A 26,639-nucleotide genomic window follows, 5' to 3' on the forward strand; every position below is an offset into this window, starting at 1 on the left:
CCCAAGAATATTCAAGCATGCTCTGCCTAATTTTGTACAAAATCCTGTCCATAATTTTGAAAGGCTCTGTGCTGATATCCCCGCCCACAGAAGAAATCTTTAACTAGGGTACGCTTCTGGGCTAAGTAAGGCTCCTGAACAAAGTACGGCTAGAATAAAGGACTGGTCCTCAGTGAACTGAGTAAACACGTTCTCTCAGCCAGAAGCCAAGACAGAGATCTCTGAGGGGGCCCTGGTTCTATCCCCGGGTTGGTGCCATCGGCAGGCAAAGCACCCGGGTCTGTGCCCCTCCACCACGTCCAACCTTGGGCAAGATGTCATGGCATCAGTGTCCTCCGTGAAGACAGGACTCCTAAGAGCATCCTCCCCAGGGTCTTCTGGAGGATGACATGAGCGGACTCTCACAGGGCAGGTGTTCACCCACGTAATATGTGCTTGGCTAGTAAATTATGACATAAATAAAATAATAAACTGGAGATTAAGTAAACTAAAGAAAGGTTTTCCACACCTAAGCTTTTTTATTTCCAGGATGCCCAGCCTTCAGGGAACTTCCAAAGAAACCACACTGTGCCACACATTGGTTTTCAGTAGGGGTTGACTCGCGCCAAGAAGCCCGGCAAGCAGCCTGGTGGCCCCCATCAGATTTCCAGACTTCAGACCAGCAACTTTCTAAATCATCCCACTGCTCTAGGGAATAAACCGCTTACAGGGAACGGGAGAGGACTGTGGACATTTCCAGATGTCACATCAACAGTCGACAAACCAGCGCAAGTTCTGTTGTTCTTTCCATCTTAAAAACGTGAAAACCAGCCACGGAGACCTAACTTCCCCCTAGGATTTTATGTGAAGGAGCAACAGAATTAGTTTATTAGAGAAAACATGTTCGTAGGGCCTCTAGTCACCTTTCTTGCACACACCTGACTGATTTCTAGAGCCACCTGTTGAACCAGAACTTGAACAAGGGAGCCAAGGTGAGAAGCTGCTTACCGTTTTTTGCTTGTAGTACTCACCTGCGCCTCTGGGGGGCCCCCTTCATCTCTAATCAGCAGCAGGTAGCTCTGTCCATCAACAACAATCTCTTTCTTGAATCGGCCACCTGCCACACACAAAACATCCTGTTACGGAGGAAAGACGGGGTGTAACGAGGGCAAACAGACGTGGGCTTCGCTTGTGGAAAAATACACCCTCGGCTGTCACCCTGGAGGCAACTCTCAATATTTAGGACCAGCAACCACTGGATTTTAAAAGTCCTGAACTCAGATTTTAAGTATTTGTCTTTAAGGACCCATGTTCACTTCTGGTTAGAGTCCACAGCCTCCCAGGCAAAGCCAGGGTCACCCATGGCTGAGAATGGAAGAATTTTAACGTAGACTTTGTTTGTAAATTCAGGAATTCTCTCTCACTGGGAGCACGCTGATGCAGAGTTCAGAAACACAGCACTGAAATGATCATTCTCTTGTTGGGTTCGCAAAACTGAAACGAATTTTTCATGTTCCACAGGTGCCGAGTCTACAACGTTTTGATAAATTCAAGAGCTGAGAACCGTATTCTCCTCAAGAGAAACCCAGTTTTGAAAGGAAAACACAGAACATCATGGGAATGGTGTCTCCGTATTCGCGGAGTACGGGGGGGATGCTGAACTACCACACACGTGTTAGACAGAACTACGGGATGGCTTCTCCGCACAAGTCGAGACAGAGCAGGGCAGCTGGCTGGTGACGGGGTTAGAGAGCACGCTGTGTTAGCGAGAAACCACCAGGGACCCTGCCGGGGCGCCGTCATTTCTCGGAAGGGGGATCTGGCCCTTCTCATCTCGGCCCCGCACATGCCCAGCTGGGGAGGGACACGCAACTGTCCCGTGCGTCTCCTCGTGGTGCCCCGGACCACACTGCCAGGCCTCTCCCGGACACGGGAAGGACGTCCGCTTCCGCGTCCCTCCGCATCTCCAAAGACAAAGCACCTTTCGAGATTCTGGGCTCTGAGTCCACTCCAGCTAACCCTCACCAGGATTCTGAATTGTTTTTGAGGGAAGAACGCATCAGCACCTGCTCTCATTCTCAGTCCTCGGCACAGACGCCTTCCAGAAACACTCCCTAAACCCCGGATGACCGCGCCCTGGAGAACCACGCTGGCTCCAGAGGCTGCGTGTGTGCCCTCTGCCTCCCGGGGCCACCCTGTCCCCTCCGGATGGGCGGCTGCCAGGTGCCCTGCGGCTGGCCAGCCAGCGAACTAACCTTTCAAAGCGGGCCCACGTCTGCACGCACGCTCTCCTCGCCTTCCTGGGCCCGCAAAACACACGTTAAGTCTGCTCAATAACAAAAACCGAAGACAACTTTCCAACATCCAAACAAAACAGATAAACGCTCATTCTGCTCCCCTGCACGGCCAGCACTGAAGACCGCGGGCAGAGCACAGAGAACGGTCAGATGGGGGAAGGTGACGGCGTGTTTGCTCGCTGGATCCAGACAAGCTGGGCCCACTTCCTGCGCTCGTAGGAAGACTGGCAGATGACTCCTGGTCCCTGAACCACAGACTCCGTGTAGGTAGAAAAGCACAGCACCCTTTCCCCGCTGGGCTGCCGTGATTATAAAATGAGCTGGAAACCCCGGGCACCAGCAGAGCCCCTGCGCCTCCAGTGGGACGCAGCCACAAGACGCCGACGACGCCGGGCCGGCTCTCAGGGCCGCCACGCGCCACCGCTGGGACATCGCCGTCCTTATTCACCCCTCTACCTCAGTGTCCCCAGCTGTAAAATTTGGCCCCCATTCCACCCAAAGGGCAGCACCACTGGCAAGTGTTATTCAAAATTTCTGCCAAGAGCTTCACCTGCTTTTATAAAAGATACACTTAACATTTAATAAACCTAACTTACAACAGTTGCAAGAGTAATCAGGATCATTTCTATATTTTTTAAAACCTTTAAAAAAAAGAAGAGCTGCTGGAAACCTGCTATCTCTTGGTGAGAAAGAATCGAATTCAACCTTTCATGAAATAACAATGTTAGATGGGAAATCTATACTTTGAGAAAAACCTTTTCCTTCACATCTTGCTTGTAGAGATCTGATGGGTCACAATGAGGGGGACAAGGGAAAAGCCACAGGAATTTGTGTACAAGCTCACAAATCTTCCCCCTGATTCCCGGTGGGTTGATCTTGGCGCCTGAATGAGGATGACGGCCACTACAGAGCAGCCCAAGGGACCAGAGCACTTCAGATCAAGTCTGTCGGGAGCAGATCTGATGCAGAATTTAAAGCTCTCACATCACAGGAAAATACTTGTGCTCCAAGTGAAAGGATTTCAAGGCAGTTCACGTGTCACATCAGCTGGGCCCTCCGGTGGCAGGGACTGGTCTAGGCAGCACCTCGCAAATGTCCTTTCAGCAACACAGTCCTGCCTGTGCTCAGGAGAAACTGAGGAAAGGGCTGAGCTCTGGGGCCTTCAAGAGGGCACGGAAGCCTTGCTGTTCCTGCAGGTATTTAAAAAACCCCAATAATCTCTAAGCGTTCCTCAATCTGTTAGGTTGCTAATTATCACATCCTAAAAGAGCAACGTTAATTTCATGCAGTGTCCCACCATTACCTCTGTTATGGGTGGAACTGTGTCCCCCAACCCCAAATTCATATCCTAACACCCAGTACATCAGAATAGGATCTTATGTGCAAAAAAATTCACTGCAGATGTGATTAGTTAACATGACCTCATACTAGGGTAGGATGGGCCCCTTACCCAGTGACTGGAGTCCTTAGGGAAATTTTGGTGAAGATGAATGCAGGAGCTTTATAAGCCAAGAAACACCAAAGATGCCCCCAAACCACGAGAAGCCCAGAGACAGGCCTGGAACAGATCCTCCCTCACAGGTTCAGGGGGTATCAACCCTACCGACACCTTGAAGACCTTGGACTTCTGGCCTCCAGAATGGTGGGAGAATCAATCTGGGTTGTTTGGAGTGCCCCCAATTGGTGGCCGGAGCAAACTAACAACCTTTGATACCTAGTTTCTGTCCTCATGATCCTCCTAGAGTGAGCTCACACACACACACACACACACACACACACACAGTCTCTCTCTCTCTCTCTCTCTCTCCCCCCAACCTAGGTTATCCCTAGAACATTTCAAAACCCCCTTTATTCTCTCCATCCCGACTGTCTGTACTTGTTGAAATCATCCAGGAGTTTCCTGCCTGCCTCACACTTGCCCTCGGCCGCAGACCTGCCCCCACAGCAGTCCACAATCTGCAGGATCCACACCACACCACAGTTCCTACCCTGAGGCCACGCTCTTCTTCGTCGCCCCGGGACCCTGCCTCCCCACTGCCTGGCCTTGCACCCCCAGCAGCTCCCTGATGCACTAGCCTCTGAGGGCACAACGGCCACACACACCTGTCACCAGTCTGGGTGGCCTCCAAGCAGGAGGTGAGCAGCGGAGCCTGTCCCTGGGGCCACCTGAGTTCCCAAACTACCAGCATCCCTCCCCGACCTCTCCCTCCCCAGGGAGCAAGAGCCTGGTGGGCAGGGGTCAGTACCCAGCTCTCCAGGCACGGAATGGCTTGGAGCTGAGCACCTCCTCCTTGCATGTCCTACCCACAGACCTTGCTGGATGAATTTCACATCCCTTCTTTCATTTTCTTCCTTTCAAGTGTGTTTGTGGAGTCTTGTTATCAAGTTATGCTTGCAGATAGTTCAATCACAGTATTTAAGTTAAGAAAGGTTTGCAAGGACCTCTCTTTTTGTTCCTTTACAATCTCCAGCTTTGTAACCTCAGCAAAGGACTCACCTAATTTACATCATCTCTAAAAGGAGGGGTGATCCTTTCTTCCACCTCTAAAGGTCCCTCCCAATTCTAAAATCACTTTATGTTTCCCCTCAAGGTATATAATTAGCATATCTTTTCAATATCTTAAAATTACAAATACTAGACACCTGTAATTGGCTTACGTGATTTTTCTGGTACTATACATACATCAGGAAAAAAATTAAATACTCTTATGCATTTGCCGTGAGCCCAAAGATTTAATAATTAGGTAAAATTCAGCCAGGTGCTGAAGTACCCAGGGTGTGAGAAGAAAGAACATGAGTAATAAATGTTATATATAAATAAACTCCTACTGACCACTGTCAGGCTCCCCTGGAATGTGGCCACCAGGTACTGGGAGAAACGTGGTCTGGCACGTAAATAAAATAAGACTTTAAAACTCGTTTTCTACAGTTTAGAAACACAAAGGGGAGAGCCTCGGGAGGACAGCCTGTGAGGAACTGAGCTGCTCTGGCTTCAGTGGGAGCCATAGCTCTTGTTACTTCAATGCAAACACCCTGGCCCATCCCAAGCATTAGATCTTTGCCTACCTTAAATTTAAGAGGACACCACCAAACTCTGCATCCAACTGCACTTTTCATGTAGGGTTTTTTGATGCCGATTTTATAATCCAATTTCCAATTATCTTCCTGCAGCTCTATTCTGCCCAGCTTTGTGTTCCTAACACGCAATGCCCAGCCTTCCCCGTGGCCAACACTGTAAACTTGTTACGTGAATGGCGTTCAACATTCTCAGCCAAATATTATTACATAATATTAAATTACTTCTGGGATGATTTTACTTCTAGAGTGTCCCCAAACCTGACCTCATCTTGGAAACAGTCAGCATGGGTTGGCCCAGCAAACCTGTGTACAGGTGTGTGGTGGGCACGGCAAGCAGGGGTGTGCAGACCCCGGGGCCACGGAGCCCACACGTGGCTGCTGGCCCGCTGGCTCGACCCCAGCACCAGGGCCCCGAACCTGGGATGACATCCCTGTGGGAACGGAAAACAGATGTCCCTCTTTCCTTACGTCTATTCCTTCCAAAGATGCGGTGAGGCCAGCAGAGGGGAAGAGCACCACGCTCAGCATTCAGAAAACAGACAGATGGGCTGCCCCACTTGCCTAAACTCAGCCTCACGTGCAATTTCTGGTTCACCCAAAGGCAAGTTTTCAGGCTTCCCAGAAAACTTCCCTGTTGACCTTTGTGTGCCCTTGAGCTTTCATTCTGAAGGGAGTCAAGGTCTTCATTTCTCCGGGTAAGAAACGGTTAAGAGGCGAACCTGGATGCTCCTACCGAGAACAAGGATGCTGAAGTGCAGGTGTTGTGAACGGCACACCGGGAAGGACACAGCCATTCTGGTTTCTAAACATCTTTCAGAAAGACTTGAGAACATCTCTTACCATCCAACTGTAATAAAACACTCTAAAGGTTTCGAGGTTACTCTCCTGAGTCCTGGCCTCATTCCTGGGAACCAGTTTAAATTTGGGATGCTGGAGTAAGTAAAACAACTGGGTTCCTTCTCATATTTAGCTCACAGTCAGCGGGCTCGATCCTCCTTGGAGGGCGAGCCCCACACAGAGGTGTAAGCGCTCATCTGTGTTGTCATTCTGCTTTAAGGGGGAAAAAGAGCACAGTGAATTTTCCTATTAAAAAAAGCTTTCTTGGGAGTGAACACTGGGAGGAACAGATGTTTGACATTTCTGTTTCTATCACTTCGGCTAATTGGACTGAAAGCTATTAATGTATCGTTAACAGTTCTCTGAACAAGAGAAAGTGATGCTAATAACAGAGACCTAGAACACTCGAGAGTCCACGAAGCGTTTTCCTTCCCACATGCTCTCTGCTGTTGCTCAGGACACCTGGTGAAGTGAACATCGTTACCGACATCCCCATCTCCTGGGGAGGAAAGGAAGGTCAGATGCTGACCGAGACCCCCCACACCAGCACGCCGCCGGAAGGAGACCCAAACCCAGATGTGCCCACAGACCCCTGTCCTCCTCTCTCTGGCAGGGGATTCTGCTGGGACAGGGGCCAAATGACACCGCCCTGTCCACAAATGAGCCTCGCAGCCTTCATGGAAGTTCCCAGCACCCATGGGGCCGATCGAGAACACAGGGGGCCAGCCTCTTTCTTGCTCTGCTCACAGCTCCAAAATCATCACTAAAAAGAAAAGAAACCTGCTTATCACGTTGTTTCCTTTTTTTTTTTAAACTGTGGATTTTCATCTTTACTTTTTCATGCTTTGGCAAAGGATGAAAATTATTTGTGAGTTTCAATTTGCATTTGTACAGCATATTATTTCCCTTTTCCATAAGAGGGGAGGGGCATCATCCTAGCATCTGATGAAGCTGTGGCTGGGCTCAGTGCTTCCCGTGGGGGCAAGCTGGCCTCGGGACCCATCAGCGATCAAGAACCGTGGCTCAGCGAGGACATACATCAGGGACTGGGTCTCCTACGCTCCCTGCGCAGACATTCTTGGCCATGAAGACCTTTTTAACATTTGCCTAAAATGTTCTTCTCCATACAACCCCAAGATAAAACAGAGTATCTGTAAATGTTACTGTTTCCTAATTATTTAAGACAAGTGGAATGAGAGGGATACACTGAAAAAGACTATGAATTCATTTCTCCCTAGGAAAATACAAAAAAATTAATCGTGAATGTGGCAGAAACTTTTGAATTTTGCCCTTTTAAATCTGACGAAAATACCAAAGTCAGTAACTTATTAATAAGGAGGTTTTGGAGAAGTTTTGTATTGTGACATTTAAAAGGAATTTTGGACCACATATTATTTTTTCACTGGGAAAAAAGTCTCATCGGTAATGTATTAGTTTACAAAACTTAACAGAGTCAGATTTCATTTCCTCTGCCAATTTTTTTTTTTAAACTTACGTTGTTTAAAAAAAAAAAAAACCAAAACAGTAACAACTATAAAAATGTACCAGCAGTGAGGATTAATGTGCATGACCACTAAGTGCTTCCATGGGTGAAGCACTCAGGGTTACGACTCGGGTAAGATGAAGGTTCAACATGTAATTTCCTCAGGCAGCCTGTGGTCCCTAATGAGTTCACTTCACCCAGATCTAAGTAAAATAACAAAGGAAGATAGAGAAGTCAAAGTTCCAGGTTAAGATGGCAGATTTGAACTTCACTATAATTGAATTTCCTTTCCTTTATTCCTAATAAAACAAAGGGGGGGAAGTAAACAGCAGGAGAAAGAAAATTCATCATCCACTGAGAAAAGGGGTGAAGCTTCACAGACTAAAACCTCAAAAACAGTGACCTCTGGTTAAGAAGAAGACCCAAGACTGGGCAGGGCCCCTAATCGCACCCCCCTCCCTGGGGTTAACAGCCCCCAAAGGGCGGAGGGAAAAATGGAAAATGGTAGAGAGGCAGGACAGCCTTATCCTCGACCCTCTGGAGGCAAAGAAAATGCCAGAATGTGGGGGGAGAGGGTGCTGGGGAATGACAATATGTATTCCAACCCCCCATAAGTGAAGGGAACCCCATACTTGGACATTTGTAAAGTCACAGGAAAAGCAGAGCCCGAGCCTGTGACAAAGAGCAGATCCCTGTGGTTTGGGGGCGGTTCCCTCAGAGGGCGGAGGAGAGGGATGGGTAGGGCATGATGATGCATTTATACTGTAATTCTCCAGGAAAATAACATCCAGCCTCAGGTCCTGTGGCCCAAGCACTTCCCCGCAGGGGATCTGCATGCATGAGTGAGGTCTGGAGAACGGCAATGCAAGCAGAGCAGTCCAGCCCTCTGCTCCAGGATACTCAAGACTGGGGTTATCACCTACCACAGGAAACCAGATGGCAGGGGGTGCTCCACACCCCGTACCTGACTTGGGACGAGCAAGAGGAGCGTTCTCAGTGGCCCCAGCCAATGTCGGTGGCTGACCCTGCAGGGACCCCAGAGCAGAGTCAGGACAGCCCCAGTCTCGGCAGAGACAAGGTGTGGGTAGATGCCCAAAGAGGAGGTACGGTATGGAGAAATGGTAAGGACACCATGCACCGAAGCTACAGGAGGAGGCAGGGAGGGAGAGAGGAAGGAGGAAAGGAGCATGCAAAACACAGGAGCCAACAGAGAAGAAAACAAAACTCAAAAAGCACAAGGAAATCCCTTACAATCGCTTCCCTTTCTAACGCAATTTAAGAACAGGCTCTCCAAACAACAAGAATGCCAGGGATGAGAATCTCAAATAGGAGATGAAGTGGAAATCCCTAGAAAGGAGAACCAAAGCGACATTTTGGAACAAATGAGTAAAATTTGTAAAACAAGGTACAGAAGAGACAGTGCTCCAAGCTGAGAGTCTGACACAGAGGGACAGCTTGAAATAAACAGCTGGTGAGATTAGAAAGATGGAGATAAACCCGAGGCAGAAGTTATCGGACAGGATGAAAGACCAACCTGACAGAAGGGTAAATGGGGTCGCTGACAACAAACTCCCCAAAAGAACTACAAGACTCTTGAGAGATAAAATACAAAGGAATTTTCCAGAAATAAAGAGAGATCTGCAGATCAAAAGACCGCACAATGTTCCAGGAAAAATGACACAGATTCTTAACATCACTTTAAAGAAGAGAAAAGAGAGGCGTTGGTGGAAACTGCTCCTGCCAGCAAAGGTGGGGTTTCTTATCAAGCAGCAGGGTTTCGAAGCTACTCAAAAGAACTTTTCTCCAGCGAGGCTTCAAGACTTTTAAAAATGGTTGATTTTTGTGTAAGACTGATGAATCACAGACCTGTACCCCTGAAACAAATACTACACTATACGTTAATTTTAAAAAAATTTTAAAAAATGGTTGATTAAAGCATTTTAAAATACGGATAACTGGTTTTGGGAGTGACTCATAGTTAACAATGAACCGAGTATGTGATGCACCGAATGAGACCAAGAACGCGTGGATGTGGCCGTGTCGGGTAAACTCCTACATAAACGCAGAAACCCACCTTTTGGAATGTTATCAGAGTGGCAGCTTTAAACCTGGCCTTTTAAAATCCTTGTCCTGCAAGTGTCTGCACCTGAAATCTATCCAGACAAGCACCTTGCTATGGGACGTGTCCCATATTCTCACGGCCGACAAGCCGGGCACGCGTGTGGGGACAGCTTTCTGTGTGATGTCAGTCAGTGGAGCAATAACTAGTTCCCCTGCTGACTCGTGGATGTGTCATGGTGCGTTTAGTGCTTACCATGACTCGGGGGGACCCTATCTGAACAATTCCACGGGAGGAGAGCAGCTGCTTTCATTAATTTAACACGGGCATTATGAAAGTCCAGCCTTTCTTTTTACATCCATACTTGTGGATCTATTTAGTGGCCGGGTACCTTGAAATAGCAAACAGGTTGATACATATTTTTTTAAAGGGTCACTCGTGCAGCTCAGGCTTTCTTGACATCAAGCCAACAAAACCCAAACCAGGTGGACGGAAAGGTGGCCATACCACTGGAACCCGAGAGCCTCAGGCCCTTTGTGTTCCCAAGAAGGGCTTCACGGCTGCCTGTCCAGAGCAGCAAGTATGACCTGTGGAGAGCACTGTGATGGCCGGATGGTATCGCTGCTCAGACAGAAGCTGGAAAACGAAATGTCGGAGGCAGTGGTTTGTTGCTCAACAGTGACTGTTTCTTCACATCTTAGCTTCCAAGAGCTTTGAGGAATATGCAAACCAGTAGTTTAATACATAAAACCTATTGAGAGTTCTCTCCTCCAAATCATCTCTTTTTAAGACTAAAATAAACACAGCAACTCTGTGCAGGTGTGTAGCTTGGTTTATCCAGGCCAAGCTCCAATTTTCAACATCAGTGACAGACCCAATATCACTCTCATTAAGTTTTATGAGTTTCCCCCACCCCCCCAAAAAACATTATCTAAAATTGCTGTCAAATACTATTATCCCCCCAAAAGTTGTCTGTAATTAGAGCTGCAGAAGCTCAGCTACTGCAAAGAATAACATATGCTCTGCATTGTCATCAACTCCAGAAGGCAGGCTGGGAGGCCGTAGAGCCCAAAGGTGTCCAGGACTCCACCCTGAAATAAGGGGAACGCCGTCTGGAAAGAGACCTCTGCTTGCGAAGGGCTTCCCACCTGCCTGCCCTCGCCTCACGCTGCAGGTGTCATGCTGACCACCCAGGCCTCTCACAGTGGGGCCCACCTCTGGGATCATGAGCCAAAGCTTCCTCCAGCCCCCAGACCTGCTGGGTCTGCCCTGGTTCCACACGCTCAGGATTTTCCTGCAATGCTGTTTTGGGAAGCTAGAACCCAAAGCCCCAAAGCTCACTTACACTCCTCCACAGAACTCAGTATTTTCCCCAATAACTTGGCAGCTGTTCCAGGGGTCAAGCCCCCTGCAGTGCACGGCAGAGCCCAGCCCTGAGGCTACATGGTGGCCCAAGGTCCTTCCAAGTGCCCGGAGCCCAGCTGATGGTCTGTCAAGTTGTGATGCTGGGTGGTGGTACTTCCAGGCAGCAGCGAAGGGGAACAGACGCAACGCCGCCCACCAAGGTCAACCCCGGGCTCACACCTGCCAAGGTCAACCCTGGGCTCACACCTCGAGTGGTGCCCGTTCCTCCTGGTGCCTTCATTTCCTCATGTGAAAACTCAGGTAATCAGAGCACCTGACTCAAGTGGGCAAGGTGAGGGGACAGGAGGCCAGCCCACGTCAGCTCCCTGTCGAGTCCTTACATGTCACAAGCGCCTGGCAGAAATCAGCTAGTAGTTGCGACGTCACAATGACAACTTAGCGATTTCCAAATGCAAACTCACACTTGGAGAGTCTCAACCTGCAAACGCAGTGATACGGGAGTGCACCCAGGACCAACCGGACAGCAGGACTTTGCCTAATACTTGGTCCTAATTCCACACATTCTGGAAGATCCAGGAGAACAAGTCAAAACAGCTCATGAAATAGCAAGTCTTCAACAGTGCTTCTTAAACTGCTCCACAGAATAGATTCTCCAAGTCTCCGCTACCAGCTTCTCCATGCTTGCGTAAGCCTGACGTTGTTCCTAAGCTCCAGCCAGGCCTCCACACAAGCAAAGGGACAGAATGGATCTGATCTGCACTCCGGTGACACCGTTCGGTTCTTACAGCAGCAGGCAAGAGTGCTGCTGGGTATGAGTCTTGCCCAAGGGGGTCCATGAGCAGGTGCAGACCCTGCCCCCAGAACCCACTGAGTAGGTGGGGCAGGAGGTTGGGGGGGTGCGGTCCTGAATGTGCATTCTAGAGAAAACAGTCCTACATAATGATGGCCCCCGCTCAGTAAAATCTGATTTATGACCGAATAGTAAACTGTTTATTGAAAATGTTCCAAAGCCCACCACTGTGGTTGTACTTGAACATTCCAGCATCTACTGCGGTCCCTGAAATGGCTTGTGTGGTGAACTTAATGCAATGTATTTAGTCCTAGACATTTGTTTCTTTGGGGGGAAATATACTTATAGTTGTTTTATTTTTAATATTCTGCACATTTATTTTAAGCACCAAAAAAAAGGTAAACTTACAAAGAGTTTTGCAAATTGGGGCGCAAGAACCTAGCTCCTCACCCAGAATATTTAAACAAGGCTTCCTTGACCATTGAACGCCGTCTGGAAAGACACCTCTGCTTGCGAAGGGCTTCCCACCTGCCTGCCCTCGCCTCACGCTGCAGGTGTCATGCTGACCACCCAGGCCTCTCACAGTGGGGCCTCCGTGTGGCCTAGCACTGGTGTTGAGGGCCAGAGCATCAGAGGGGGGGAGCGGGAGTGCGTCAGCAAGCACCAAACAGAAGCTGGATGCTGGGTTATTCGGCTACTAGCACGCTGGCAAATGGTCTCTTAGTTCTCCACTAGTGTGATCCATATGAAAATAACTTTCCATTAAAAAAATAACCTGTCTCATAAACTCTATTTTTAAATACACAATCCTAGAATCAAATATGGAAAAGTAATGGCTTTCACCATTGCTCACTCACGGGGCACCTGGGTAGCTCAGTTGGGTTAAGCATCCAACTCTTGAGTTGAGCCTAGGTCACGATCTCGGGGTCATGGGATCGAGCCCCACGTCGGGCTCCATGCTGAGCATGGAGTGTGCTTGAGATTCTCTCTCTCCCTCTGCTGCTCTGCCCCAACTCGCTCTCACTCACACTCTCAAATAAATAAATAAATAAATAAATAAATAAATAAATAACTACCCACTCACTACTCCCTGAATATAAGCAGGTATATGCTTCCAGAAATTAAAAAAGGCTGCTCACTGTTAGTTAGATCCAACCCTATGGAGAAACCGAGAAATCCTACATATTTTAACGAGCTGATGTTTCTACACACTGAGCATAGAGGTCCGCAAATTGTCACTAAAGGGCCAGATAATAAATAGTTTAGGCATTGTGGGCCGTATTCTCTTCTGCTGGGTTGCTGTTTATTGGTTTATTTATTTTTACAAATGTTTAAAAATGCAGTGCCCCTTCCAGCTCATGGGCAGCCCCAGCCCAGGCGGGGCGAGCACGGCCAGAGCCTGTCTCCCCTTTGACATTTCTCATGCCGATGCCTGCACTCGGTTCAGATGGCTGTTTTCCACCTTCTCTCTGGAGACTCGCTCTAACTGTTCCAGTCTTATGGAAACAGTGTATTTGTTTTAATGGAAGGGATCCAGGTTTTGTCTCCAGGCCTGTGTCCCCATCCTGGCGGGAGCTCTGGTCTGTGAGAACACCTGAGGCTAGTGCGGAGTGTGAGTCGGAGAGCACTGAACCTGCCAAGCACTGGGGTGTCCTCGCGGCTGGGGGGGTCACTGCCTCTCCAGCTGAACCTGGCCCTGCACAAGGCCCAGGAAGCTCCTGCATCTGGAACATTCTGGAATAAGATCAGCTCGCATCGGTCCATGGCGCACAGCGGGTGCCTGCCCAAGCTGGAGAGCACACCAGGGCACAGGCCCCGGACAGCACAAACACACCCTGCGGCCGGTGCTTCTCAGAACTGACGCGCAGCCAGCACTCCTGACGGGGCTGCAGAGGACTCAGAGGTCAACGGGTTCCTGCAGTTCCTTCCATCGGGATGGAATCCGTTCCAACCTCCAGAGGTTGTCCGAGGACTCCTCCCCCTTGTCCCCACATCCCTCTCCAAAGCCAGGCTCCTGTAATGGCCTGTCAGAGGCCAGACCGCCGACTCCCATCATGTGTCTACATTAGCCATCCTCCCCGCCCAGGGGGCCTCTTTCTTCCCTGGGTTGCAAGGGAAGACGCACAGAGCAACCGGCCTGACCCCCTGCCAGGCTACACGGTTACCGGGCACTTGGGTCCGGACAGTTCTTCCCCAAACCCCCACACGGGTCCGGGCGCCAAGCCTCTTCTCTTCGTTCGGCCTGAACCCGCTCCCCGCCCCCTGGAGCACAGAGGCAAGAGTACTGCAGGACGGTCTGTGCGCCAAGTCCCCAGCTCCACTCCATCCACTACTGGAGCGGCCCCCAAAGAGCAAGTGCTGTTTTCTTCTTTTGTCTCTGATGATATTTTTTAAAATAAGCAAAACAGTTTTGAAAAAACGGGGCTCGGGAAAGGGTAACAAATGCCAGCCACGCACGCTGCTCCTCGGGGTTCGCGTGAACAGAACGCAAGCCACCTTCAGACCCAGGGCAGCTGCCGCCCACTCATCACGCCGGCACTAGATCCTGCCTCAGAGTCTCCCAACACGCTGCCTCCAGGAAGCCGCCCAGGATGTACAAAACATGACACTGAAGCTGACTCTGGTTTCCACTTCTGGCCTGGCTCAGTCATCAAAGAATTCATTTGGACCATATGAAACTGTCACCTGCAGTAGATCACTGGTAGCTCTACATGCGTGCACACGTGTGTGTGTGTGTGTGCGTGCAAGCATGCGCACACGCGCACACACACAATCGAGCCATCATCCTCACCGTGTGTGGCTGGTTCCTGCGGATGCCCCGCCCTCCAGCTGAAGGCACCAGACTCCTGCACGGTCACATGACCTGGAGGGGCATGCAAGGACACTCTCACTTTACCCAGATTCTCCCACGTAGTTTTGGCACTTGGCCTACTTCACTGCCGCTGACTTTTACCTCCCTCATCACCATGTCCTGGTCCTTGGAGCTGGGCATGACCCCTAAGGGGAGCTCGCACTTGGGAGTTCTAAGGTCAAGCGAGCATGGTCTCACAGGATGTAACACTTTCTTCAGACAATGTCGACCGCTCCATCTCTCATCAGCCATAACTGAAATGTGAGCTCCATCCATTCAAACTAATACCCAGCCTCCTCTGGAATGTCAGTCTCTCCACCCTGACCCACAGCCACGCAGGGAGCTTCTCCTAACCCCCGCAGCCTCCTCTCTGCACCAGACATAGCGTGCCCCTCACCCTCTCTTCACCCCAAGGCTGGCCTCAGCTCAGTATTTCTCCTTTTCTGTGCTGCCTTCCACAGAAAACCTCTCAACCCCGGTGGTCAGACCACCTCAGCGAAGGCATGGTTACAAGCATCTGATGTCTCCCACTTCCTAGGACCAGTAAAACAGACTGAGGGGGAGGGAGGGGTGCCGAGTTAAGACAATAGTGGGGAGGGGGATGCAGAAAAACAGCTTTGTGGGCTGATACCTTAAGATCCAAACAAATGCGTAAACATTCCAAAGTTTGCTGCCCTTGAAAATCAAGCAGGAGAAAATGCCTGAAAAGCCTGAGGTCCACGGCCAAAGTGGGCTCGGAGAAGTCAGATTTGGCAGCGGTAGCATGGGGTGAGTTCAAACAGTGCCCAGGGCACCTGCCAGGGCAGGTCCTCATGGCACAAAGCCAGACAGCAGATCTGTGAGTCAGAGAAGAGCTCTGCATTATAAGCCCCCGTTGGTGACCATACAGAAGAGCATGGGACTCCAGCCAGGCAACCAGAGGGGTGTCAGATCTTCTGCTGGAGCTACTGAGACAAAACAGCCAACTCTCCTCCCCATCTCCTGGGAACACTAAGGATCACACGGTCATGAGGCCACCAATGAAACGCCTGCCACCAACTGGGGAGATCTAGCTGAGCACGAAGCCCACCGGGGCAAGAAGTGGGACAGACCATTCCTCATGACCTTACATGGATCAGTAGGGTTTTCTAGAGCGAAATCCGTCCCCTTAGCTGCTCCCAGTACACGAGTTAATAAATCCCTGCTCTTCTATGCAAGCTCCTTGAAGGTGACCATGTAGGGTCTAGGCTGATACAATGAATGTGCACCCTGTGGTTTCCAAATGAGAGCATGCCACTGCCTGGGCCAGTGGTGGACAGTTCTGCTGCCATTCAGATTGCCTGGGAAGGGAGCCAGCTGCCAGCAAGATGGCAGAATCAAGGCCAGAGGCAGGGACAGACGTAGCAACGGACCAGGGTGGGAGCTTTCACCCCAGGGGGGGCTCAGCTTTGAGGGATCCAATGACTACTTTTTCATCTGCAATACAGAAGTCATGCATTTAAAGCTCTAAAAAACACCTTTGGTATTAAGATTTCACTAGGAAAAAATGATCTGTAATTGCAAAGGTGAAACTTTCTGGATGCTCATCTCCTTTTTCCTAGTAAAGAAATGGTTTTGTAGCAACATGTGATGTCCTGAGAGGTCTCGGGAAAGCCCCAGCTGTGTCAACAGCGTGCACTGTGCTATTTGGGGGCTCCGCATCACGTGGCCTAAGTGAGCACTCGTGGGCTGCAGGGGGAGCCTGGAGCTCTTCCCAGCAGAAGCCATCAGGCCCTCCTCTGAGTGCTCAGAGAGTCTCCTTCAGCCAGGTGTAATGCCTTGCATTAGAGTTATCTCAACAGAAGGCTCTTCTCTCTGGAAGGTGCCCGGCTCTCAGGATGCACTCAATTTCTTGTCGACTTAATTATAACAACATGGGAAGATGTGTTCTGAGTTCCAAACGACCAACTCGAAAACACATTTTGTCCTGCCAGCGCTGTCAATGCCAAAAACATGACGACCTCCTCATTCTTATTTTACAGCCTTCTTTTTCTTGTTCAAAACAAAGTAGAACGTGCTTCTCTTTTATGGTTTCTTTGTGGCTCTAGGGATAATTTCGGGATCCCTCTTCTATTCTGGACAGCATCACCTGGCCCTCAGCATGGCTTCCGTGTGAGGGGACAGAGTTAAGAGGAGGTGGAAGAAAGCGAGAGGTCAGTGATATTTCCATGGCCAGAGGCGGGTTTAGAATGATTCGAGAATGTGAAAAAGACCTGCCTTGTGCCTGACCTATTAAACCAACCTACCAGCAGGCTGCTCGTAATCTCAAGGTTTACAGATAATCCTCATTAAAAAATTATCATGTACTCATAATCACTCAGTTACAAGTAACATGGCAAAATTATGTTAAAACATTTAAATGGCTGGATTTCAAAACTACTCAATTTTTATTAGAGTTTACAGATTTTTTTCATTGGGACTTTAAACAGCACAAGAGGACGTGTTTAGAAATAAGCCCAAACATCTGTTGAGCAGTGGTAGCTTACAAAAATTTTTTTAAGTTTATTTGATTTGGAAAGGGTTTCAGGGGCTGACAGCTTAAATGCATTTCATGTGTCCCAGAAAATATGGCTAAGTGTTTACCACATGGTTTGTTTCTAAGCAACTAAGCAAACATTCATTAAAAAAATATTTCAGATCCTTGTGCTCCTGAGAACGTATCTCCTGCCCTGAGACAGACACATCTGCTGGGAAACTGCTCCTGGCAGAGCGCTGAGGGCAAGAACGGGATGGGGGAGCGGGGGGGACAGCAGGCACTGGCTCCTGCCAGGAGCGGTGACCACAGAACTCTCCAGCCACACGGGGCAGCGGCAGCCAGGACCTGGGCACCCTGGCACCTTTCACCCCGTTTTGGTTCCCACGGTTCCATGAAAAAGTAGCTAAGAGCAGTTAATTTTATAATCACAGGAGGGAGGGTCCATGGACATTCTTAAGCTTGTCTCTACCGACCTTAAAATCTTCCACTCGATCCACAGGACAGCTGAGTCTCGTCTTGGAGAGCCCATGTCCTGCACCACCAACATGGCAGCTCCTGGGTGGGAGCTTCTGCAGGCTCCAGATCCTTCCGCACGAACGTCCGCACAGTTCAGCTGGGCCCACGGCACAAGAGAGAAGAGGAGTAACGCGGGGATGTCACAGAGACGAGGTGTCAGAGCAATGGCCCCGTTTCTAAAGCTCCAAGTCCCTCGAGGACACCACAGTCCACAACCTCCCAGTCCTCGAGGGGTACAGCAGCTCGGGGCAGGTGTCTGTCAAGTCCCTACGGACACCAAACAGCCGAGTCTCCTTTCCTTTCTCTTTTTCTTAATTTTGAGGGGAGAGAGTGAAAACCCGAGCGGCGGTCCCGTGGGGTCTGTGGTGGGGAAGGTGCAGTGCACAGTGGATATTAAGCACGCACGTGAGGTGGACGCTCAGATTACATGCCTGAAATACCATTCACAATTCTAATTAGCACCATCAACAGGGTACAGATCACAAAGGAATCATTTTCACCTGCTTGTCTTTACGCGGAGTGAGTGACAGCTATGAAATCCCCATCAGAGGTGTGAAGGTCACAGACAAGCTCCTCTCCTCTGTGTGAAGCTCCCGGACACCAGCAGTGAGCACCTCCAGGGAGAGCGGGGGCAGCTCATGTCCCTCCCGCCCCCACGGGGAACAGGACAACCGTGCTCCGTGCAGCTCCCGCCGGAACACCACGTGTGCGAAACACACGGAGGGTCGCTGGTGTGGGGATTCCCTCCCGTGACACAGATGTTTGAGTCCCAGCCCCTAAAACCCGTGACGTGACCTCATCTGGACACAGGGTCTTCGCAGACGTGACGAACATGAAGCCAGACAAGAGCAGGGTGGGCCCTAAGTCCAGGGCCTGCCATCCCCGAGAAGAGTGCGATCTGGACACGGAAACGAAGCCCCTGGAAGAACACTGCATGGGGACAGAGGCTCGGGACAGACCCGTGCTCAGAGCCTCCAGGAAGAACCAACCCCGTCAACACCGTCATCTCGGACTTCGGGTCTCCAGCACGGGGACAGTAAGGCTCTGGGGAGTGAAGCCACGCAGTTTGCGGCCATTTGTTATGATGACCCTAGGACTCAGACACGCACACATGCACGCACACGACTAAATGGATATTTGCCTGCACAAAAATTTCACTCCCTGGATGACTTTGATGGGATCACTTGTTTCCCGCTGAGTTACCCACTTTTGCATTGCTAATTTACTCATTAAAAAACACACATAATATTGAAATCAATCCCTCATTTAAACTGTGTGAAACACAGTTAAATTAAAACTACTGAAATCGTGTTTGTCAACTCTCTTTGCTATAAGAAAATCTGTGAGAACGTATCACCCGGTTCAAACACAACAGCTGTTCTCCTCGGAGACCCAGCTACAATCCATCTGATGAAAAGTACATTCCAGCAAAAGTCCGGATCATCCCGCGCCAGTTTCCGACAGAGAGAACTCTCCTGAAAACAGAAGGCCTTCCCCACCGTAAACGGCCAGCAACGTGAAGATCCCGCGGCAGGTCAGAGTGGCGCTAAGGGACATTTACACGTTAAGGAAATCAAGGAACAACCCTGTGAGGGCAGGAGAGCTCCAGCAAACCGTGTGCACTGGCCGATCTCACGGCCACCAGCAGCAGCGAGCCGGAGCCTGAAGTCACTGCCATGTGCAGCTGGGGGCAGCCGGTCTCTCCAGCAGGTGTAGGAGGAAAGGAGGACGAGTTACAAGCAGAGAGCCCCACAGCTCACTGGATGTGCACTCCCCCAGCATGGCGCTGGAGACGCCCGTCATCAGCTCGCTGCCCCCTAACCTGACCCTCTGTCTCTGCAAGTAGTCGCGGGTGGGGCTGAGCTATGATCGGCTTCATCGGCCGCCTGCACGCATGGGACGGGATTCCATGGCTCCGACGCTCTCCACAAACCTGGGCAATGTTTCGGTACATTCCAACTCCAGAACAGCCTGAATGGAAAGCTTCTCAATGAAGTAAGCACATGTAATCAGTCGATGTTATTAACACGTTCGACAACAACCAAGATCACTTTCCAGCTACAGGCTCCCTGGCAGAATTCCAGTTCCAGAAAGAACTCCAGTGTGGACAGTGAGAAATCGAGGCTTTCCTCAATCATGTCCTTGCTGAAACAACCTGATTCTCCTGCTGCTATGAGACTCGCCCAGGCCAGGGGACAGGAAGTGGCAGTCAGTTCCCTGGCCTCCCTATGAGGCAAGGATGTGGCCACCTGCCTGGTTCCAGAAAGGCACAAGCAGACAGCCCCTGGGAAACAAAGATTCAGGGGGGCTATGGGGTTTCCAGGCATGCGGCAGCACCTGCCCACAGTTCATTCTGCAGCCAGAGGCCCTGAAGCACGTCCACTTAGGAGCACCTGGGGGCCCCACCCTTGACCCGAGTCACACGTGAGAGGACAGGTGGGCGGCCTGAGTCCCTGGAAGTCAAGAGAAAAGATCATGGAGTCTTTCCCCTGATCCAGGACACCTTGGGCACAAGCCCCACTGTGCGGGATGAGACTTTGCAGATGAGGAAAGGGATGTCCTTTGGTGTACTCATGCATGCTTCTACCCTATAGGGTATTTTTAAAACTGTACGCAATGCCATGAAATTTCAGTAGAGTAAAATGTGTTAAACAATCAAAGAAGGGGGTTCATTAGAGACCACAGTTTAAGTCACCCCACTGAGTATAATTTTTACCTGAAATATGAACATTAGAGAAAAATGCCTTCATGCTCATCAAAATATAAGGGTCCCTTGCAAAGAAACCCCAAATGTGATGGAATAGACCAAAAATAGGACATGGGAAAACAGCAAAAGCCCCAGTAATGACAAAACAGCACTACATGGGGAAGGGACGGGCGTCCGTGACGCAGGGGCTCTCGCACTGACCGCACTGGACACTGAACCAAACTCGGGAGAAGCCGGAGCACCGGCAGCAAAACCAGGGGCCCAGACCGTATCACCGGCGACCCCTGAACGGAATCGGGGCATGTAAGGAGAGTGTGGGCAGATTCACTCGAAGAGGTGATCGTGTCAAGTCAGGTTAGCCCACCCCTCAGCATCTGGTGTCATCAACAATACCTAACCCCAACAAAGATGCAGAAAGGCCAAGAAAAAAGCTCCAGCCCCGGCTCCCTCAGTGCAATCAAAACGACTACGGCTAAAATCCACGCTCAGACACCAAGGAACACACGCGACACCAGCACAGCCCAGGCACAGATCCCAGGGAGGAAGTCAGAAAGACCCAGAACCTCCTCTCCCCCCACCCCTCTCCAGATCGTGCCTTTCCCAGCATCTGTGTTCATTCTCCATTGGACAGCTGGGGGCTTCTCTTCGATTCCCAGCTAGGAGCCTCCGAGTCTGATCTCCCTACGCCCTCAGCTCCACGTGGATAACGAAGAAGCGGGCCTTCCCTGAGGTGACCACCACAAGGTTTTGATGACAGGGTTGCAAAGCTCTGCAGAATGATGGCAGAGCCCCCAGAGAGCCCCAGAACGCCAGCCTTCCGTACCCTTCTGAATGGTTACACAGTCTCCAGGACAAGAGTTAAATACTAGAACAGGTGTTACAGGGAACATGAGAAGCTACTCAGGACTACTGCTAAGGACACAGCTAAGGGACAAAACAGGGTGAAATGTGTAACTTAAATAAAAGGATAAAATGAAACAGAATCGATGGCACACGGAACAAGGAGGAAGGGAACACTACAGTGCGAAGTTGAGCCTGTCCTCTCTCTTCAAACAAGACAAGCGCTGCCATGAAGAAAACGTATAGTTACCTGCATCCATATCTGCAAAGAATGGAACAGCCAGTAAGAGAAAGAAGGAACCAGAAATTCAGTGTCTCAGAATTGGATTTTAAAAGGTTATACGGAGAGAAAATATCATTCAGAAAGCCGCCTGTGAACTCTACATTGATTAAAGACACAGGGATTGCATGGCTTCCTGCTGTTACCGTAATTTCACTTAAAGCAAAAAATAAAATATGAATATGTTAACTGAAGCAAAAGCCTAATGGCAAAAGAAATCTCTTACTCTCATGCAAAATGATTCTTACGTGTTTATAATAGAATATACGGGGAAACATACTCAAACATGTGGTGGTGGTCATCTGAGAGGCTCCGATCCGTGACCAGGTAAGAGTACATACAAGTTACGGATAAACTCGATATCCAGATCAGAGAAATGTCCGAGTAATATTTAAAGGGGGTGACACTGGATTGACATTTGAAACGCCAGGACTATTACATAAGAAATAAATTCAACAGCATTTCAAGGCTCTACTCTACTGTTCTAAACGCCAAAGTAAGTACGATCAGTTAGCTAAAAATACTATGGAAGAAATGACACACCTAAGGATTTTTACTGCTTGGTATTTTACTTTCTTGAAGTGTGATGCATCATCATCATGATTTAGAATATGCTACAGAAAAATTTAATGAACTAAACGCTCTCGAGCTTGAGACAGCCTGCAGACAGCATACCTTCGGGAGACTCCTCCTGGACATACGTGCCCGTCAGATACCGGTGCACCAGGGCCGACTTGCCGCTGGCCAAATTACCCACGATCCCCTGAAACACATAATTGGACGACTGTTCATTATCATTACATCACTCTACTCGTCAATCTGCAAACAGAGAGAGGTTAACATGCACGGTAAGGCGAAGCATGATCATACCCAAGCATCGGCTGGAAGGCCCAAACCTGGCTTGTTAAATTCTCCTCCTGAAGTCAAAGGAGTTCCTAAGCTCTCACTTTCCACCTCCCGTTCTTATCGGTCTCGGGGCTCCGAGAGCGTCAACACCGTCTGAGCACACACCGACGGTGGCCTTCTTCCTGAGACTTCTTGCAGCTTGCCCATCAAGGACCCCCCCCCCCATATTTTTACCTTTCCCTTCCCCACCAGAACTCTCCTCTCTGCATTTAAGCATGCCCAAATCAATTCCTTAAGAAAAACAAAACAAGAGCTCTGTCTCAGGACGCAGGTCCCCTCGTACCAGAGCCAGGCTCTCAGCCACGCTCGCCCTCCCAGTCCCGCGCTCCACCCTTACAATCTCAAGATCTGGTCCAAGAGCTACAAGGACGCTGCCCCTGAGGTCAGCAAGGACTACATTTCTCAGAGCACTAGCCTTTATCTTGCTCCTGACCCAGCCCATCACCAGAAGCTGTAGATGAGCCGCGCTTTCTTCAAACTTTCCGCCCTGCGCTTCCTCCTCGAACTTCCTCTCAGCCCACATGGGCTCCTTCCAGATCTCCTAGTTTCTTCTAGATCCTCGACTCCCATGCCCCCAGTGTGCCTGGCCACATCCCTCCAACCCCCAGTAAGCTATTGATCCCAAATCTCATTCTCCAACCCCCCACCAGGAGAACTATATAAGTTCTCTGCATGCACCCCACACCATCCATGCTGGTACTCAAACCCCAGCACCCCCAGACCTCACCGCTCTCTCCAGTTTGTTCATCCATCTCTATGGCCACACCCCACCCGGCCTCTCAAACCAGAAACGTGGAAGCCATCTCAGACTCTCACCCTTCCCAGTCATGGAGCCCCTGCCCTCAGGAGCACCTTCCCCGTCATGCTGGGGCAGGCCTGCTGTCCACTGGATCACGGGGCAGATGTTAGCTGGTCTCTCTGCCTACGGGCTCCCTCTTCACCCCTAGAGTACCAGAGAGATTCCTGGAAACTGCCTCATCTTGATAGGCCTTGCTGTCTGTCTCCAGACACCTGGACCTTTCCTCATCAATCACTTCCTGAAATACTATTCCTGCTCCCTGGTCAGCAAGCAGTTCAGATGTCACCTCCTCTGAGAAGCCTTCCTGATGCACAGCCTCAACTGGGCACCTCTCCTCAAAGCCCCCTCCATGCCCTCCTCATGACATTGTCCCATGACCTTTATTTTACCAGCATCGCTAAACGGGTCTGACTGGCGATGCTGACGATTCCCAAAGGGCAGGGTCTGGGTCACCTTGTTTCTGGGTCCCAGCGTCACCCCAGCCTGGGCAGCCTCCCACCAGTACTGGCCCCATAAACGAGCCAACGAGTGACTGATCCAGTACGAGTACAAACAGGGGCACAAAGCCAGGTGATGTGGGCAGATCCTCAATAAAGATGTTTCCCCTCCCGATGTGACTCATGTCTTCTTTTTACCCGGGGGCTCCATAATCTGAGAATTTCTACCTATTAATTATTCTTTTGCTCAAGGGTACCTGCTGTTTGTCAGCTTCATGCTGAGAAAATCCAAACCAGTATGCCACAGAATTAAATTTTTAATTAAGATTAGAGTTTCTCTTTCCTGAGGAGGAAAATGCTCAGAATCAAACACTGCTCGGTCTGTGCTTTCTGTGTGCGGCAGTCATTCCTTCCTTACACACCAGTGCTCTGCAAAGAATGAGCTGACCCTTCGGGAGGAGAAAATCAGTCAGTCTTGGGGGCGCTGGGGGGAGGCATGTGCTACGGTTTAAATGGCCATTTCACAGACCTTCGTATAGTCACGCCCCATGGGCCTTATGCTAATCTGCAACACTGGCAGGAACTAACAGCCCGCTATAAGGAGGAATAAAATGAGGGACGGAAACGCTCCTGAGGCCATAAAGCTCCACTGGAATCCATGAGAGCTACTGGGTGTAAAAAGGAGAGAATGGACCCAGCCCGATCACCGTCTACAGGCTTCGTGGAGAGACACACAGGAGTGGGTCCGGAAAATCGCACACAGGCCCGCCTACGTCTGGAGGCAGTCACTGTCACCGTGGGCGGGCCCCGTCCTCTGGGTGGGCCGTGAACCCTCAGGGCCCCTGCTCACATCCTCCGGTCACACGGGGGAAAAGAGTGCCCTCTCCTTTTAGACGGATTTCTCTGTCGTCCACACCTCACCACTTACCTGCGAAATGTGCCGTCTGCTGAAAAGGAAGTCAAGCCTGCCAGGAAAAATCCCAGTTGCGAATTCAGGGAAAACCCCCAGATGGGCTGTGACCAGAGGCTCCCCCTACGGGCAGGATGTAGAGGGGGGGTCTCTTCTGTCTGCCCACATACCAGCCCTGCGCGCCTGCTGCCCGTGAGCAGCGTCCCGATCCAAGAGCCACTGGTCACTGATTGTCTCGCCACAACTTCAGAAAACCTAAGGCATGGCACCACCACTTGTGAAAGAAAGCAAACGCTGAAATTTCTCCTCTGACAGATTCCAGAAGATTTGTTGCAAAATATCACATAAAGAGTCCACTTGAGGCTTGCGATTATGTCATGTACTTGCTACATCGTGACAGTCAGGGGTTCCGAAGGCGCTGACCTAAGGGGCCACCTGTCTCGGGGGTGGTGTGTCAAACAATGAGAGCACAGAGGCTGCTCTGAACAAAGGAGCACTTTCTGCAGAGACTGAGAAGTCCTCGGTGCAGAAGGGGAACCCGCTGGGGCGGCCAGGGAGGACGAGCCGCCTGCCCTCCCACGCGGGGGGTGTGGGGGGGGGCGCCCTGACCAGAGCCAAGCAGAGCCGGTTGTCCTGCAGGGGTCCGTCCATCCACATGCAGGTCAGGGGCGGGACATACAGAACTTCCTCCGCACGACTGCAGAACCACGTTTCCTCATCTATGGGACGGGGCTGACCCTTCAGCACATGTGCACAAACCTCAAGACAGTTACATTTTGGGAACACAAATCCATGCTGCCTATTAATGGAATCACCTCCTTCGCACACCTCTGAGCATTCGCTCCAGGAAATTACACGCTTTTGAAATAGCAGCAGAAAACCAGTTTTTAGTAGTGAGCATCCCAATTATGGGCTGGTATGAACGTGTGGGCTCTAGCAGAACCCCCAACAAGCTACCAAAATCAGGTCTAAATCAGAGGGTTGGATACTCAACAATCACAGTCAGACTGTAATACCGTCAAAGGGGGACCCCTGGCCTCCTGGGGCTCGTTCAAGTTCAGTTCATTGAACTTAAATGAAAATTTAAATTTGGCTCCTCGGTCGCACTGGCCACCCTCCCAGCGCTCGGTGGCGGCCACGTGGGGCCAGCAGCTAGCGGCCTGGGCAGCAAGACACAGGAGGGCCCCCAGGAGGAAGCTCAGTGGGCAGTGCTGACGCGGGAGTGCCCAGCCCAGGTTCAAATCCCAGCTCCACCTGCTGACCGCCGCTCGCGGGGGAGTCCCCAGGACGCTGAGGGCGCGTCCTCCTCTTGAAACGGGGCAACAACAGGACGTGGCTCACGGGCGGCGGGCAGGCGGAAGTGAGCTGCTTGTGTGACGCACTCACAACCTGCCCTGCACAGAGGCCGTGGCCCGCGGCCTCATCACAACAATGCTCCCGCTGCTGGGCTCCGACCGCAGACAGAAAGGCGCTTTGGCGGTTTCATGAGCTTGAGGCCGTGTCTGCAACTGGTAAATCTTCCCGAAAAGCTCCTAGTAACAGAGTTGCCAACTCTAGCATTCATTCGACAGGCATTTCCTGAAGGTGCCCGCCCGGCAGGATCAATCCTGAGCCAGGCACGGCGGTCACAAAACCCGAGAAACAGGCAGCTGGCTCGAGGCCAGTTGTGCAGACCCCGGCTTCGGGAAGGGCCGCGGGACGGACAGACCCCGTTCTCCCACAAGGAGAGAAGCCTGCGGCAATGCTGCAGAGAAAGGTCACAGCTCTGGCGGGAAGGACGAGGAGAACGGGAAGGATGGGCCCCGACGAGGACAGCCGGCGATGGCCGGCGGGACGGGCATGTCAGACGGGACAGGAGGGCCTGAGGACCACACCTGCAGATCCCAGCGTCCCTTCCCACGTCATCCTTTATTTCTTAGGTTTAAAACATGTTTTTCCTGGTAACCGAAGTCACATACGCTCTCTTCAATGTCTGGACGTTCCTTGAAGCTCCATCTCCTCACCTCAGAGG

General features: G+C 50.7%; 1 protein-coding gene across 1 annotated transcript in view; it reads right to left on the reverse strand.

Moving 5' to 3' along the window:
* AGAP1 (ArfGAP with GTPase domain, ankyrin repeat and PH domain 1) overlaps positions 1–26,639 on the reverse strand; it is a 370,769-nt gene that overhangs the window by 306,094 nt on the left and 38,036 nt on the right. Inside the window, exons 3-4 of the mRNA XM_081815292.1 lie at positions 22,252–22,339; positions 1,011–1,096 (exon numbers count right to left, since the gene is read on the reverse strand). Of these exons, the coding sequence (XP_081671418.1) occupies positions 1,011–1,096; positions 22,252–22,339 (174 nt within the window). The remainder of the gene's footprint in view (positions 1–1,010; positions 1,097–22,251; positions 22,340–26,639) is intronic.

The sequence above is a fragment of the Leptonychotes weddellii genome, chromosome 3 (assembly GCF_054177405.1).
Source record: "Leptonychotes weddellii isolate Sample4059 chromosome 3, ASM5417740v2, whole genome shotgun sequence".
NCBI classification, from domain to species: domain Eukaryota; kingdom Metazoa; phylum Chordata; class Mammalia; order Carnivora; family Phocidae; genus Leptonychotes; species Leptonychotes weddellii.